The sequence below is a fragment of the Myxocyprinus asiaticus genome, chromosome 20 (genome assembly GCF_019703515.2).
Source record: "Myxocyprinus asiaticus isolate MX2 ecotype Aquarium Trade chromosome 20, UBuf_Myxa_2, whole genome shotgun sequence".
Lineage (NCBI taxonomy): Eukaryota > Metazoa > Chordata > Actinopteri > Cypriniformes > Catostomidae > Myxocyprinus > Myxocyprinus asiaticus.
The window spans coordinates 44,298,757-44,314,604 of NC_059363.1; the positions used below are offsets into that span (position 1 = coordinate 44,298,757).

Below are 15,848 nucleotides of genomic sequence, written 5' to 3' on the forward strand. Positions count from 1 at the left end.
TCGCCCTGACGTCTGTGGTCATGAAATCATTTGAGAGACTAGTGTTGGCCCACCTGAAGAACATCACTGGACCCTTTCTAGATCCCCTTCAATTTGCTTATCGAGCAAACAGGTCTGTGGATGATGCAGTCAACATGGGATTGCATCATGTCCTGCAACATCTGGACAGACAAGGGACATATGCAAGGATCCTTTATGTGGACGTCAGTTCGGCTTTCAACACCATCATCCCAGCTATACTCCAGAATAAATTACATCAACTCTCTGTTCCCATGTCTATCTGTCAGTGGATTACCAGCTTTCTGATGGACAGGCAGCAGCTTGTGAGACAGGGGAAACTCACTTCCAGCACCTGTACAATCAGCACTGGTGTCCCCCAGGGATGTGTGCTCTCCCCACTTCTCTTCTCCCTCTACACCAATGACTGCATCACCAAGGACCCCTCTGTCAAGCTCCTGAAGTTTGCAGATGACACCACTGTCATCGGCCTCATCCGAGATGACGATGAGTCTCCATACAGAAGGGAGGTTGAACAGCTGACTGTCTGGTGCAGTCAAAACAACCTTGAGCTGAACATGCTCAAAACGGTGGAGATGATTGTGGACTTTAGGAGGAACACCCCAACACTGACCCCCCTCACCATTCTAAACAGCACTGTAGCAGCAGTGGAGTCATTCAGGTTCCTTGGCACTACCATCTCACAGGACCTGAAGTGGGAGACACACATTGACTGCATTGTGAAAAAGGCCCAGCAGAGGTTGTACTTTCTTCACCAGCTGAGGAAGTTCAACCTGCCACAGGCGCTGCTGATACAGTTCTACTCAGCAGTCACTGAGTCTGTCGTCTGCACTTCAATAACTGTCTGGTTTGGTTCAGCTACGAAATCAGACATCAGAAGACTACAAAAGGACAGTTCGGACTGCTGAGAGGATTATTGGTTGCCCCTTGCCCCCCCTTCAAGAACTATACACTTCCAGAGTGAGGAAAAAGGCTGGAAAAGTCACTCTGGAACCCACACACCCTGCCCATTACCTTTTTGAACTGTTGCCTTCTGGCCAATGCTTCAGAGCTCTGAGCACCAGAACCGTCAGGCACAGGAACAGTTTTTTCCCTCAGGCTATCCATCTCATGAACAGTTAAATTGCCCCATTGAGCAATAACTATGTGCAATACACAGTTTAGTCTTTTTTATATTTACCAAACACATCCAACCTCTTCTGCCATTTCATTCTTCTGGAAAAAAACAAAAACAAAAACAAAAAAACATTTGCACTGTACATAACAGATAACAGATTTGTATTTGCACTGTACATAACACATAACAGATTTGTATTAGATTGCACTAAGTATGTGTGTATGTATGCATGTGTGTGTCTGTGTGTGTATGTACGTATGTGTATAATTATATTTATTTTTTATTATTATCTATGTCTTGCTGCTGTTTTTGTATTGTTGTACACTGGAAGCTCCTGTCACCAAGACAATTTCCTGGTATGTGTAAGCATCCTTGGCAATAAAGCTGATTCTGAAATGTCTAAACCTGCTGGGCATTGCTACCTGCTGCACCTCTGCCGGTGCCTTCATTTGTCCAGCTACAGGGTCATCAGCCTGGAGCCACCTATCACAGATGTTTCGCCCCATTAATCCCGGAACATCTCCTTGTGGTAGGGCAGCGATCAGGGATGTCTTGCTGCCACCACCAGCATCTGGACACCGGATCCTTTCGATTGCCTCTTATTCTTGCTTTCCCATCAAAACATTCCTCCTTTCCTGTCTAGACATACCATACAACCAGGGTTCAGTACACAGACCTACCCTACATCCAAGGCCTCTTCTCTGTTAGAAAACACACAAGCTATCAATCTCTGTCTACCACTCGTCCAGTGCCTATCCTTAAACCAATCCTCCAACAGATTAAGTAGGAGAGTGACGTGAGAGGCGAGCCATGAGACTGTGTCAGCTGCCCCTCCAATGACTAGCTTGGCCTGGATTCACTCCCCCACTCAATCCCTCTTCAGAAACCCCCATGTAAGGACTGATTGGGTCAGCGGAAATAATTCCTCCCCACCCCTTTCCTCTTCTACATGCTACCTCACCACATATCGCAATTGTTCCCTATTCCTACTTTCTTCTGCACACTCCACTTTTCATCCTTCCTTCTTAACCATAGCCAGAAGCTCCCCTTTTCTGCTTCCTCTGCCATTTCCTTCAGAGACTTCTTCAACACTGATCCAAAGATACCAATGTCTTTCAACAGGTGCTGCACTGATGCTCCAATAAACCCTCGACACCCGACCTCCACAGGGTATGTGGCAGTCCTCCATCCATTTTCCCTGCACTATGTGGTCAGATCAGCATATTTAGCTTCTTCCTCTCATAGGCTGCTTCCAGTCCCTCCATTATCAACCATTATGACTTTCCTAGCTGATGCAGACCATAACACTATGTCCGGCCTCAAGGAGGTAATGGCAATCTCAGAAGGAAATTTTAGCTGCTGGCCAAGGTCGAACACCACTGATCACTTCCATGTATCAGAAGTTACCTTTCCTCCCTCCTTGCCTTGTGTAGCACCTCCCTTTTTAACAAACTCATTGTACTTCCTCTGAGGAGGCATGATGGCCTTTGTTGGCCTTTATTCTACACACCTCAAGGATCTCTGCCAGCTTTCGCAGAACATGATCATGCCACCACCTGTACCGTCCTTGTGCCAAGGCGGTCTTGCACCCAGCCAACATGTGCTGCAGATTTGCTCTTGGGGGCTCGCAGAGGGGAGAACTCTCCTCTTTACCATACCACAGAGGGGCTTGGTGGGGCTTGGTGGATCTTATTAGAAAACGTAGCCTGGCCTGGGGTATCTTCCACAGGTCAGCCCATCCTAAAACTCTATTAGATGCACCTTCCTATACTGTCCAGCGCCCTTGCTGCTGCTGGCCTACTGCTCGAATCACATATCCTTCCTCTTCCATCTTAGTTACTGCTATAACTTCCATCGCTTTCTTCTGTTTTTTCAGAGGCTGCTGACCACAGTTTGGGAGCCATCCCCCATCCAAGGCCTGCCCTTCCTGATTCGGTTCTTCCAAAAATCTCTTGTTGCTTCAATCTTGAAACTGCCCTGTTTACAACCTCCTCTGCTTTCCGGGCGCGACCTGTTCGGACCTGGGCTTGACAAGCCCTCACTGATGGGTCTGTTGATACCCTTAGCTCTAAGAACAGCCTGGTCTTCTCCTGCTTGTAACCCAGGGTGATGGACTTTAATGGCAGTTGTAAGGCTTTTCTTCCAAACAATGCTACGTCTGAATGACAAGGTGGCAAGCCCAGCCACTTCCTGATGTAACTGTTGGCCTTGGTGTCCATCCTTGCCACTGCCAATGCAGTGATCTCACACATCTTTAGCAGCCACATCAGGCGATGATACATTGTAAATTGCTAACATCAGACCTTGTATTTGCCTGGGAAGTGACAATTGTCTGTCTTATCCAAGCCCTCTTTCAGCTGCTTCAAATGTAAAATGGAGTGATAAAAATTTGGGACATGCAAATTCCAATCTAAAAGACATTAGCATTAGTGATCTAGGTATCTAGAGTGTTAAATATAAGTTCTGAAAAGTAGTTAAGAACTTTTAAGTAATGTATTTAAAGTATAATTAGCATATTTTACGCATTAATTGGTACATTATGTGTCTATTGCTTTCTGTATGTTCTATTAGACAATATATTAATGTGGTTGTACATTCAAGCCCCACTAGATTTCATTTTTAGAGACTGCACATCTGAGACTGTATTTGTACAAAAGGGTGATGAAAATCTAAAGTAACATTAAGTAAAATAAATGAAATATTTAACAAACTAAAAGAACAATTTAACTATATGGCATTGGTTAAATTAAACCATCACCTTGGCAGTGATGAACTGTACTGATTTAATGGTTGAAACTACCAGAATGTGAAAGTTTCCATAGGTTGGGTGTTAAATTGAAAAATGGCTAAGTCTCTGCAATGTATTGAGCAAGTTGTATAAGCTAATATATGTTTGATTCTTCTCTAGAAATCATCACTTCACAAAGAACCTCCAATTAGAAATAACAGCTGTTTACAGTTGCACCAGAGAGTAAGACATTTATTTTCACAATTTAACATTTCCCTTCTGTTCTTTTGTTCTCATACATTTTCCCATACAACTTTGTACCAGCAGTATGCCACACTTTGAATATACAGTATGAATGAATTGAAAAAGAATTTTGATTGTATCAATATTCTGCAATAATTTGGTCAACTTTAGTCCTACTTCCATTTTCATCAATATTTCCCTTTGCATGACTAGCAAATAAGTACAATTCCCTTTAGAGTAAGTAACTATAAGTTATGTTACCAAGCCCAGCCATTTCATTTTAGCATAAGATTGAATACATTTTGATTGCTTGAGATGTCTCAGAAGCTGTTAAAAAAAAAAAATGTGTAGCTCAGGGTTGGGCAAAATTCAGAATTTAAGAATTGTCTCACTTTTAGTTCATGAGTCTGATTTTGCAATGAATTAGCCACAGGATGATGAATTGGAATTCCAATAAATTCAACAGTCATACACATTTTGTGCAAAATATAAATCATTACCAGTGTCGGGTAGAAATGGACTACATGCAATATGGATTACGTAATCAGATTACAAACATCAAGTACTTGTAATTAGATTACATTTTTATTTTTAAATGTGTGTATTCAGGTAACTGTTTATGGCATGATTACATATCAAGTACATTCCAACCAGTTTAAAAGAATAAAAGATTCAAAGAATCTTTGGTAATGAATACACTTAAAATTAGATTTTCATCAAAACATTAAATAAATCATTTAAAATTAGTACAAAATTAATCAAATTAAATTACCTAAAAAGTTTAATCTAAAATATGACATTATTGATAACAATTTCAGTTGTGTAATTTGTAATCAGATTACATTTCAGAAGTAATATAAAACTGATCATTACGTCATTCATTTAGTAAAAATATGCTATTAAATTCAGTCCTGTCAATACAATTTACACAACCATCGAAACCATTAGATTTTAATTTTGCTATATAGTACCACAAAATGTCCACAATATTGTTTTCAGATAATTAAAATATAAATATTGTCATTTATGTTAAACTCGAACATTCTGATATGTTCTTCCACTATGTTTATAAAATGAATGTTAATTTATTAAATATAATGATATATATAGTATAAACGTACATGAAATAGGTTTCAAATGTTGATAATTAATATAACCTATTGCTTCTGGAAATACCCCTTGTTGTGTGTATAGTAACATTTTTATGAGTAATTTATAATGAAAAAAAAAATACAAATTTACAGCAATTATATGACTTCCTTTGAAGTTCATTCCATTTTAATTCTACTTCCTTACATGCAAATTTGAATTAAGGCTCAGATATACTTACAGCAAAGTTCTTCTTCGTTCTTCGCTCAGAGAAACAGTTGAACAACGATATACTGTTTGTGAACATTCAGACACCGGTCATTTCAATATGAGGACGCACAAGACTGCATGTAAAACATCAACTAATATGACATTAAAATGTGTTATCAATTATTTCATGTCTCATTCTATGAGTAGAATTCACACAAGATCAGTAAAAGATCAGTAAAAGAAGCTGAATTAATTGCATGATGTTCATTTAAAGTAATATGTGCAGTGGATAATTTGTAATGTTTACATTCTGCATTCATAATATTGCAAAAATCAGTGTAAAACAGGGTGCCAGACAGGCTTAAATGAACAGAATACAGACAAAAGAATGATGATTAGAGACATACAGTATCTCCAATGTAAATGTGTGAACGGCTTTCGGCTGCAGACAGCACATATACAGTACAGTATGATGCAGCATATCAAACAACAGTGTGAATAGGCACTTAAGAGTATTTAAGTAGATTTGATTCCTTTTGTAGACTAATTTAAAAAAAATATCAAGATAATTTTCCATGGTCTTGGAAAATGCCTCTACGCAAACGATCATACAGATGTAGATACGTCTGAACCAGCTCGCTACTAACTGTGCACGCCGGTGTGTTCATGATCTTAACTGACTGAAGAACATAATGGGATCTGTCAGCCTCGATGTAGTGGAACAATAGCAGTATGAAGGTGTTTAGCAGCCATTAAAATGTTTTCCTGAGAGTTTGCGGTGGCAAATGGTTTCGAACCCCCAAAACAAACTCAAAAACATCAGATTTTGTTTTAAATGATATCACACTCATACGTTCTACAATTTTGGTGGAAGTATATCGATGCCTTTACAGTTCTGCATCCTGTTTGCTACCTCAATTCAAATTAAATTCAAATTCAAGAATTCAGTTCAATTTTGAATGGTGCATAAGTCTGATTCATATGTTTTGTCATCACCTAATTTTCTCTCTGTTTCACAGGACCCAATTAGTGAACAGAACTTTGACGCATATGTGAGCACGCTAACAGACATGTACACAAATCAAGAGCAGTATCCGAGTCCAGAGAACAAGGCCCTGCTGGAGAACATTAAACAAGCAGTGCAAGGCATTCCAGTCTAGGGTCGCTTTTCTTAAACGAAGGAATAAAGGGGACAAAAGACACTTCCAGAATAAATCATATGGGATGCCTCATGCTTTGCTGTTGTAGTTTATCAAACAGTGAACAACATACTGTATATTCTTTTAAAAAGTGTTATGCTGACTTAACATGATTTGTATTTGTATTTATTTTTCTGGCCTTGCTTTAACAAAAAAAAAAAAAAAAAAAAATGATCTGCAGAATAGTTTTTGAAAACATCCACATTTTGTACGTTTTCATATGTGAAGTCATTGCTCTTGCTGCTCATTCATGCACCTTTTAGTGTACTGTATATTTCTGAACAGTAATGCAACCACTACTGAATATACTGCATTCTTGCTTTTTTATGCTTGCTGAGAGACAAAGAGTTAAAAATCTCTACTTTACTGACATTACTGAAAGGCCTTCTGTGCACAGATTATGAAATGGCTGGAGGTTTTTTTTATTGTTAATATCAAATAGGATGTGGAGTTTTGTTGTTAAAGTTGATGTTAAAAACAAAAATTGACTCTATATGAATGTTTATTTGATACACCAAGACACAGAAAATAGGTAATGGAGATCCTGTTATTTAGCAATGAACATTTGTTTTAAAAAAACAAACAGAAAAAAGTCAAACAGAAAATGACTATTTCTGTTAGAAATGCATTGTCATTTAATTGCATCAAAGTTTTTTTTTTTTTTTTTGGAAAAAGAAAAAAATATAGGTCTCAGCAATATATGACTTAAACATGTGTATAAAAAGAGATGCAATCTATGTGGTGGACAACAGTTTGGGTATATGCAATTTCATGTTTGTAAACAGTGGACGCTACAGAATCTTTTTACTATATGTAAATTATTGATCTTTATATAAATCTTTTAATACAAAGGTTTTAAAAGAAGGGAAACATGGACAATGTTTAGAGATTAGAGACAGACAATGAGTTTCATCTTATTTGGGACACCTTTGTGAAAGAATATATAGACAAAGAAAATGGGACCTACAGGGTTTTTGTCCCCACTTTTGTGCCAGATGACTTTTTGCACTTGTCCAAGAGATTTATCCGACCTTTGGTTGAAGTGCAATCTCCAAGTGTCCCTTTGGCACTCGATTGGAAGGCGTAATGACAGACATTCCACGGTTATGAGGAGAGATCACAGGGAATTCAAAAAGAAATGATGACAATATCTTTCCAAAAAATATATTGTGAATTTTGAAATAATGATGCTAGTTAATGTGTTCTATATAATTGAAGAATAATCCCCAGCAGCACTTTATGTCTCATCACTGTACAAATCATCAAAGAGTCCTCAATCAAAATGAAGAGTTTTAAGTGGATAAGAAAAATGGGATCGGATGTTAGATTCAACAGTAGAATTTGGGGGTGTTGTGCACTGCAGTATGCGCCCTTCATTTCCATTGTACTATTAGCTGTAGCCACCATGTTAATAGCTTTTTGAGAGCTAATGCGAAGGTGCTTGTTTTCATTGTATTAATTTGTCCTATTTTAGGGCTCCATCATTCATTAGTGCACAGCATCAGGTCTGCAACTTTTTCCAATATAGTAATGCTTTCGATAGAGAAATAGCTAGGATCATTTTTTAATAAATTATCATCACCGGTACAATGGAAATTGGATTTTAAGCACAAACATGCTGCTCATATACTGTTGGTGCATCATATTTAAAAAAAAAATAAATTAAAAAAGAAGATATCTGTGACTAATTACCCGAGATAAAACAAAAATATGTCACATATTAGAATTCCGAATTTACATTTGAATTTATGATTTTATGGCTCTTAAATTCTTCATTTCGAGGTTGATCTGTTTGAATCATCAATGATGATGGGATTTTAAACTATCAGCTCTCTGTAGAACTGGAGTTTGATTTATTTTTGTATGACACAGCATGAATTTGTTGACATTTTAATTTTACTACAAATGTGTGAGATCACAAGTTATGGTGATTTTTCATTTTTACATTGTGAAATTTGTACAATATTTGTCATGCTAGATGTTGACACATTGTACTCTGAATAAAGAAAAATTGTGTTGCCACAGACTTGAGTAAACTTCTGTGAAAATTTTAAAGGAATATTCTGAGTTCAATACAAGTAAAGCTTAATCGACAGAATTTGTGGCCTAATGTTGCTTACCACTGAAAATATTTCTTAAATAATACTTGTCCCTCGTTTATTTAAAAACCACAGTTACAATAAGGCACTTACAATGGAAGTGAATGGGGCCAGTCAGTTAACATTAAAATACACATCGTTTCAAAAGTATAGTCAAAAGATGTAAACATTATGCATGTTAACATCATTTTAGTGTTATAAAATTGCTTACTAAACTTATCTGTGTAAAAGTTATGTTGGGCCTCATGTGCTCAGATAGGAGACCACACAGTCATAAAGCCTGACTGGGGCCTGTAGGAACACTCAAAGCCTGATAACACAGGATACGGCACCAAAATCAAACAAAGGGAGTCCAAACAGACTACAGATCCCATCAAGCCTTGCTCACTTTACACCTAGGTGTGAAATTCTGAAGGATCGAACTCTCATCTCCTATTGGATGAAACACACAACAGAACGCATCCCTCAACCATGATGTCATCGAGAGTATAAAACCCCGGAGATTCCTCCTAAGCTTTGCTTCCAGTGACAGTATTCGCCGCATCTAGTTGCAGCCCTGCTGCTCCGAGGTGTAGCCTCGTTGTCCAAGGAAGTAACGTACGTACCTGAACTTTGGCCATTCAATCTCTCACTGGAGGAGCCGAGATTCTCTGTGTTCCACCGAGCACGCTAACGGATCCGAAGGAGACCACCGAGCAATCCACGTCTCACCCTTTTGTCTACAAAATTGAAGAAAGAAGATTTCTCTTCCTTCTTCAACCAAGTCGACTTCACTGATATCGCCAACCACCGAGGATCAGCCGCTGTACCGCCCACCGACAGAGCGAGGAAACGGCATCCCGTCATCACACGAGCTTCGAGGAACCGTGTCGGAGTCAAACGGTGGACGAACACACATTTTACCCGCGTCCTCACGCGACTCAAGTAAGAGGTTTACGTCTGGGCAGAGATAGATTATTAGTGTGTTATTCTTGTGTATCAAGGCTATTGCTTGTACACTTTACAGACCACCGAGTCCGCTCATTGCTGCTAATAATACTCAAGGTATTAATGTAACTTACTGTTACCACAAATGAGATTTGCTGTGTTGTCGTCCAACCACGTTGGGCTGTTTGTGCATTTCCACCATCGTGGGTGAGACCGGCACACTGAGTTTATCCATTTAAGAACCAACGACCGCAGCAGATGGATTACGAACTGTTCATCATGTCTCTGAGTGATAAAACTAACAGTTGCCTTCTCTCCCATGATCCGGCTTTGGTGCCGTCACTCTGTTCTCTCTTTCTCGTACTAACTGCACACACTCACGACCCTTCACAAACATACCCGCACATACATTTGGTGAACAGATAACTTGGCGACAGCGCCCAGCTTTGTCCCTATGTTATCGCACCAGCGGAGACATGCGTTAAACGCCATTAACCAGTCTCTCCGCCCACAATCGCGGCCACATTCTCTGGCCGGAAACCTCGCCTGACGTACTCTCCACGAGAGCCACGCCCGCCATTTTGTGCCCTCCTACTCTCCTTACACACACACACACATACACCCATTCACACACAAACACACACACACACACACACACACACACACACACACACCTGTCCTCCTCTCATGTATTATAGGCTTATCTGTTACCATATCTAATCATGTTACTGTTTAGTTTGTAGTTGGAAGTCAGAAGTTTATCGACTGCATTGTATTGATTATTAATTGATATTACTGCATCAATAAATTTTGTTATACTTTAAAGAGAAGTGTTTTGGTATTGTTCTGCATGCATCTGTGCCAAGGGCTGGCAGGGGATGTCAGTGCTCGGATTCAAGCCTTCATTGTTTTCCTTTTGAATGTCGATGTTCTCTGAACATCAACATGATGTCATGTTGACATGCCGAACTCAAAGAAATACGGCGCTGACCCTCCATCAGCATGACTAGACTATGTACCTCCTCCCATTAATGTCAAAGTTTAATTTGTAGGTTGGGAAAGGGGAACAGGGGAGGCCAAGTTGCTCCCCCAAACAGTCACTCCCAACACACCACACCCTCCTTTTCTGACCTTCTTGGGCGATCTGGGCCGTAAGGGCAATGCCCGATGCATATACACATCAGTAGTGGTAGGGGGGTGCATCAGCTCCCACGCACTACTCGACACTGGTTCCGAAATAAGTCTGATGGGTTCCAACGCCTTCACAGAGGTAACAACAAAAACGCTCTCCAGATTGAGATTGAGATTGAGTTACAGATTGAGATCTGCAATGCAAGCATCACAAGCTACATGCAAGATAGGTCATCTATCACAAAACGGGCATGGATCAACATTACCTTTCATGGGATGCTGGTACACCCCATTTACATATGTCCAATTAATATGGAACCACTGTTAATTGGCCAGGACCTACTGGACCGACTGGCTCCGCTTATTGACTACCGTCGTGGACACATGTGGGTTCAGGTTGACACACCGAGGCCACTTGGTCCAGAAAACAGTTCGCCAGCTTCAGATGGACAAGTTGCCATCATCCAGGAGTCCAGAGGTCCCCTACCAATGATCATGCCTCCTCCAGAGCCTGACCCTGGCTCTGATACTTCTATGCCACCTGTGAGCCCACAGCCGCAGGTTGATTTCTCATTTCATGACTACGAGTCTTTCCTTTCTTCACTGAAGAACATGAACTTAACCCTGTACAGCCCCCACATAGTGGGAGGCGTGCACATCAACGGTATAGCAACACCAGAAGCACTTGTAGCGCTCTGGTCAGAAAAGACCGATATGAGCCAGGACCTATACGATGACTTGTGTCGACACAGTCCTCCTCCGTTCTTCACATCACAAAGTCACCGCATCCTTTTGGCAGGGTCACCACAAAATCTCCTCAAAGCGATTGGGGTATGCGCCCTCTCCGTAACGGATTGGGAAAAGGCAGGTCATGCATTTCGTGAGTGTAGTCCCTCAACTCCAACCCCCGTTCTTCATGGGAGTGGACCTTCTGGTCAGACTGGGTGCTCAGTTGGACACAGTCAACCGGGTTCTGTGGTCCCAAGCCCGGGCTGAAAGGCATTCTTTGACCAATGAGTTAGAACACATGATATCCGGCCAGACCATTCCCCAGGCGTGCCAGGTTGCTAGCGAGGTAGATATGACTATCCCCGTGCCGGTGTTCCCATCCGCCTGGTGATCTCTAAAGGACAGAAGATACCTGGCCCACAGGTTTCTTCCAACCCTTGCCCCGCTTTTTGGAACTCAATCTGACCGTCTGCAGCATGCCCCTGCTCGAGTTGAGCTACCGCTCAACCTACTTGTTGGTTCAGAACCTGACGCACATCCCGATTCAGGTGATGGTGCAGCTACCGCTAGGGATGTTGGTCGATAACTCGTGTCATGATTTTGAATGGACACTGCCAGTGATAGGAGAATTACCTCCATCACTAGCCAGGGATGACAACCTGGACAGTGTGCTGCCCACTTTCCCGACCAAAATGATCATGGAAGCCGCCATGAAGCGCTACAAGGCGAACCCATCTGCAGCGCTACCCTGGGCACCAGAGGTGACATGGTCATATACTCTCTTGTGACTCAACCTGGAGACACAAACCCTGATGATGACAGAATATGTTCCTCACCAAAGGAACCCTACATTGGCTTTGAGGCCGAGGTCAATGAGCACCTTGCCAAAGCAAGATGATTTAACTACAGAAGATCAGAGATCACATTCCCAATGATCCAAATGTGCCATCCACATTTGTACACCAGTACAAAATCCCCCTGGCTGCCTATAAGTCGATCCAAGGGATCCTCGACAAGCTTTTGCAAAAGCAAATCATTCGGGAATGCAATACAAACTACTACTCGCCTATCTGGCCAGTGTTAAAGCCGACCATCAAGTGGCATCTCACCATTGACTATCGCCCTCTAAATAAGCAGGTACCACTTTCCCACTGGCCCATGATCCATTTGGACCAAAAACTGGCCAAGGTCAAAGGGGCCCGCTTCTTCTCTACTGTGGACATGGCCAACGGCTTCTGGACAATGAGAGTTGACCCAGCTGACCAGTACAAGCTGGCTTTCTCTTTGGTAACCGCCAGTACACCTGGAACCGTTGTCCATTTGGATATTCGAATTGACGATCCCCAGCCAAGTTCAATATCTTCCTCCGTAAGGCCATGAGTGATGCTGCTGCCCATGGTAACCTCATCTACGTGGACGACATCCTCATGAGGAACCAGTCCTTTGAGAAACACTTGATATCCGGCATGTACTTAACCAACTCTCCACTGCTGGAGCCAAGCTTGCACTAGCCAAGGGCCAGTGGTGCCGCACCAAGGTTGAGTATGTGGGTCTAACAGTGAGTGCAGATGGCATTGAACCTCTAGCTGGGAGAGTTCGAGCCATCCGCGACTTCAAAGCTCCCACAGGTGTGTCAAAACTCAGAAGCTTCCTAGGTGTCTGCAGCTACTCCTGACAGTTCATAGAGGACTATGCAGAGATAGCCAGACCCCTCACGAAACTACTCCGTAAAGACAAAACATTTGAGTGGGGAGAGCCCCAGGAACAGTCTTTCCGCCAGATGAAAGACAAGCTCAGCTCTGCACCCTGTCTGGCCTACCCAGACAAGGATAAAGAGTTCCACCTCGAGGAAAGCTTCTCATCCCACTGTCTCAATGCCACACTGACACAGAAACAAGACACAGACAAATGTGTTGTCGTCTACTCGAGCCAGCCTCTTAGTGTTGTTGAGATGAAGTTCTCTGACAGCAAGAAGGCCCTCCTGGCCACCGTATGGGCTGTGGAACACTTCCGTAGCTACATTGGGGGTCAGAAGACAGTCATTGAGACTTGTCACCAACCTGTCACCTTCCTGGACAGCCATTGGCTGAGGGAGGGGTGGATATCCAACAGCCGCATTGCCACTTGGATGATGGTACTGCAAGGCTATGACATTGAGGTCAAGTATGCCCAGAACCATAAAATGGCCTTGCGCCAGGGCCTGGCTGAATGCCAACACTGTGACTGCGAAGGGCAGCTGAGCCCAGAATCCTTACTTGTCACCACTCCACTGTTCCCATCAAATCATCATTACTATGATGAGAATACATGCGCAGACCTACCATGGGTCTACGTGGATGGCTGTTCATTCCGCCATGAAAGTCAGACTCGGGCAGGAGCCAGTATTGTTTGGTTCAACCACAACGTCGACGAACCAAACAACTACCGACTGGGCAACAAGACAAGCCAGTATGCAGAGATTGCAGCAGTGCTCATCACGCTCCAGTAAGCTGGCAATTTGACTGTTGAGCAACTGACCATCTGTTCTGCCTCAAACTATGCTCGTCATTGTTTTATCTTTCACTTTCCCATATGGAAAGACAATGGCATGAGAAACATGAGAAACAAGTCAAGCACTCGGAACTCTTCCTGGCTTGTGACCGACTTGTGACCAACTTGGGAATGACAGTGTACTGGAAAAAGGTCAAAGGTCTTTCCCAAACCTCTGGTCCTGACAAAGACGGTAATGATGAAGCTGACAGCCTAGCCAAGCTAGGCACGGAACAGGGCACGGCCTGGGAGTTCCAAGACAAATGGCTTCCAATTACCCAAAAATGTGTGGTAAACGCAATCACCCGTCGGCAGGCAAGAAAGGCGAGAAGACCCTCAGACCTGCCCACAGACTCTGCACCTGGGACGGATACCTGGCGATGCAGATCTGATCACCATGCAGGAGCAAGACCCGGCCATCCAAACTGTCCAGGCAGCGGGTAGCAAACCCTGCAACACAAGGGACCCAACTGGCAAGGGACCAGCTCGCTGGTTTGTCCCAACTGATCATAGGGGAGGTATGCTAGCCCATGCTCTGGGCCACCGGGGTTACAAGGCCAACCTCAAGAATCTCCAACAAGTTGTTTATTGGCCATTGATGGCCCACAACAACCATTCCTATGTCAAAGGATGCCTGGTCTGTAGCCAGATTCCAGCCGTCCAGACCACTGGATCGGGCCCCACTCCAGAACTGAGGGATCACGTTCCCGTGGTCCCACCTCCAGGTGGATTGGATTGGACCAGTCCCCAAGTCCTCACGAGGTAACAAGTACCTCCTCATGGTTACCTGCGCTTTCACCAAGTGGCTGCAAAGCCTCCCTGCCCCTAACAACACAGCCACAACAACCACAGTCCTGTTGCTGAACCATGTGTTCAGCCACTGGGGGCTACCCCTCTCCATTGATTCAGATCGAGGCACCCATTTCACCTCAAGCGTCATGACTACCATGTACAAAATCATGGGTGTGGAAGTCAACTTCCACATCCCGTATCATCCCCAGTCATCTGGACAGGTCGAACATGCCAACCGCACCATTATCAACATGCTTAAAAAGTATGTTAACAGCAATGGCAGAGATTGGGATGTGAATCTCCCCCTGGTGCTGATGGCCATTAGGTCTACTCCACACCACTCCACAGGAGTCGAAATGATGACTGGAAGAGAAATGACCCTTCCGCTACACCTTCTGTACCGCCCCAAAGACATCAGTGTTGCAACCACCTATATGGCGCACCAGTACATGACGGACCTGTGCAACCATCTTTGGGCCACATTCGCTTGGGCCCAGAAGAACTTGGAAGCCAGCATCAAGGGATTCAATGCCTACTATGACAGGAAAGAGTCTCACCGCAAGTACCAAGTAGGGGACAAGGTACTCTATTTCAGGTTCATCAAACCGGCAGGAATCTCTAAAAATTCCTACCAAGTTGGTCAGGCCCTTCGAGATAGTGGGAAAGCTCTCACCAGTAGCTTACCGCATCAGGGTCTTAAAATCAAGCCAAACACTCAACCCATCACGTCGGCATGCACTAACTTCTAGCACCACTCTGAGTGGTGGAAGGATTCCAGCTTACCTGGTCTCCCTAGACCTTGTCAAACAAATCCTTAGATCTGCTACTACCTCCATTGTGTACCTTCACAGGTACACCTGGCATATAGTCTTGGCAGTGCAATTCCAATCTATGTAAATCCTCATAACAGGATTCATACTCAATCTACCCATCATAAAAAGGCAGAATATATACCAACTAAAGTCTGTATTGAATGTTGGTTTTCGGAGAGGTAACAAACACATTCACATCAAAACACCACCAACACTCACCTACCA

At 42.9% G+C, this 15,848-nt stretch overlaps 1 protein-coding gene across 3 annotated transcripts in view; it reads left to right on the forward strand.

Moving 5' to 3' along the window:
* Positions 1–8,622, forward strand: part of LOC127410931 (myelin transcription factor 1-like protein) — a 177,671-nt gene extending 169,049 nt beyond the window's left edge. For all 3 annotated transcript variants that reach the window (XM_051646191.1, XM_051646193.1, XM_051646192.1), the window contains 2 exons: positions 4,044–4,106; positions 6,425–8,622. In XM_051646191.1, the coding sequence (XP_051502151.1) occupies positions 4,044–4,106; positions 6,425–6,565 (204 nt within the window). In that variant the 3' untranslated portion in view covers positions 6,566–8,622. The remainder of the gene's footprint in view (positions 1–4,043; positions 4,107–6,424) is intronic.
* Positions 8,623–15,848: the final 7,226 nt, after the last annotated feature.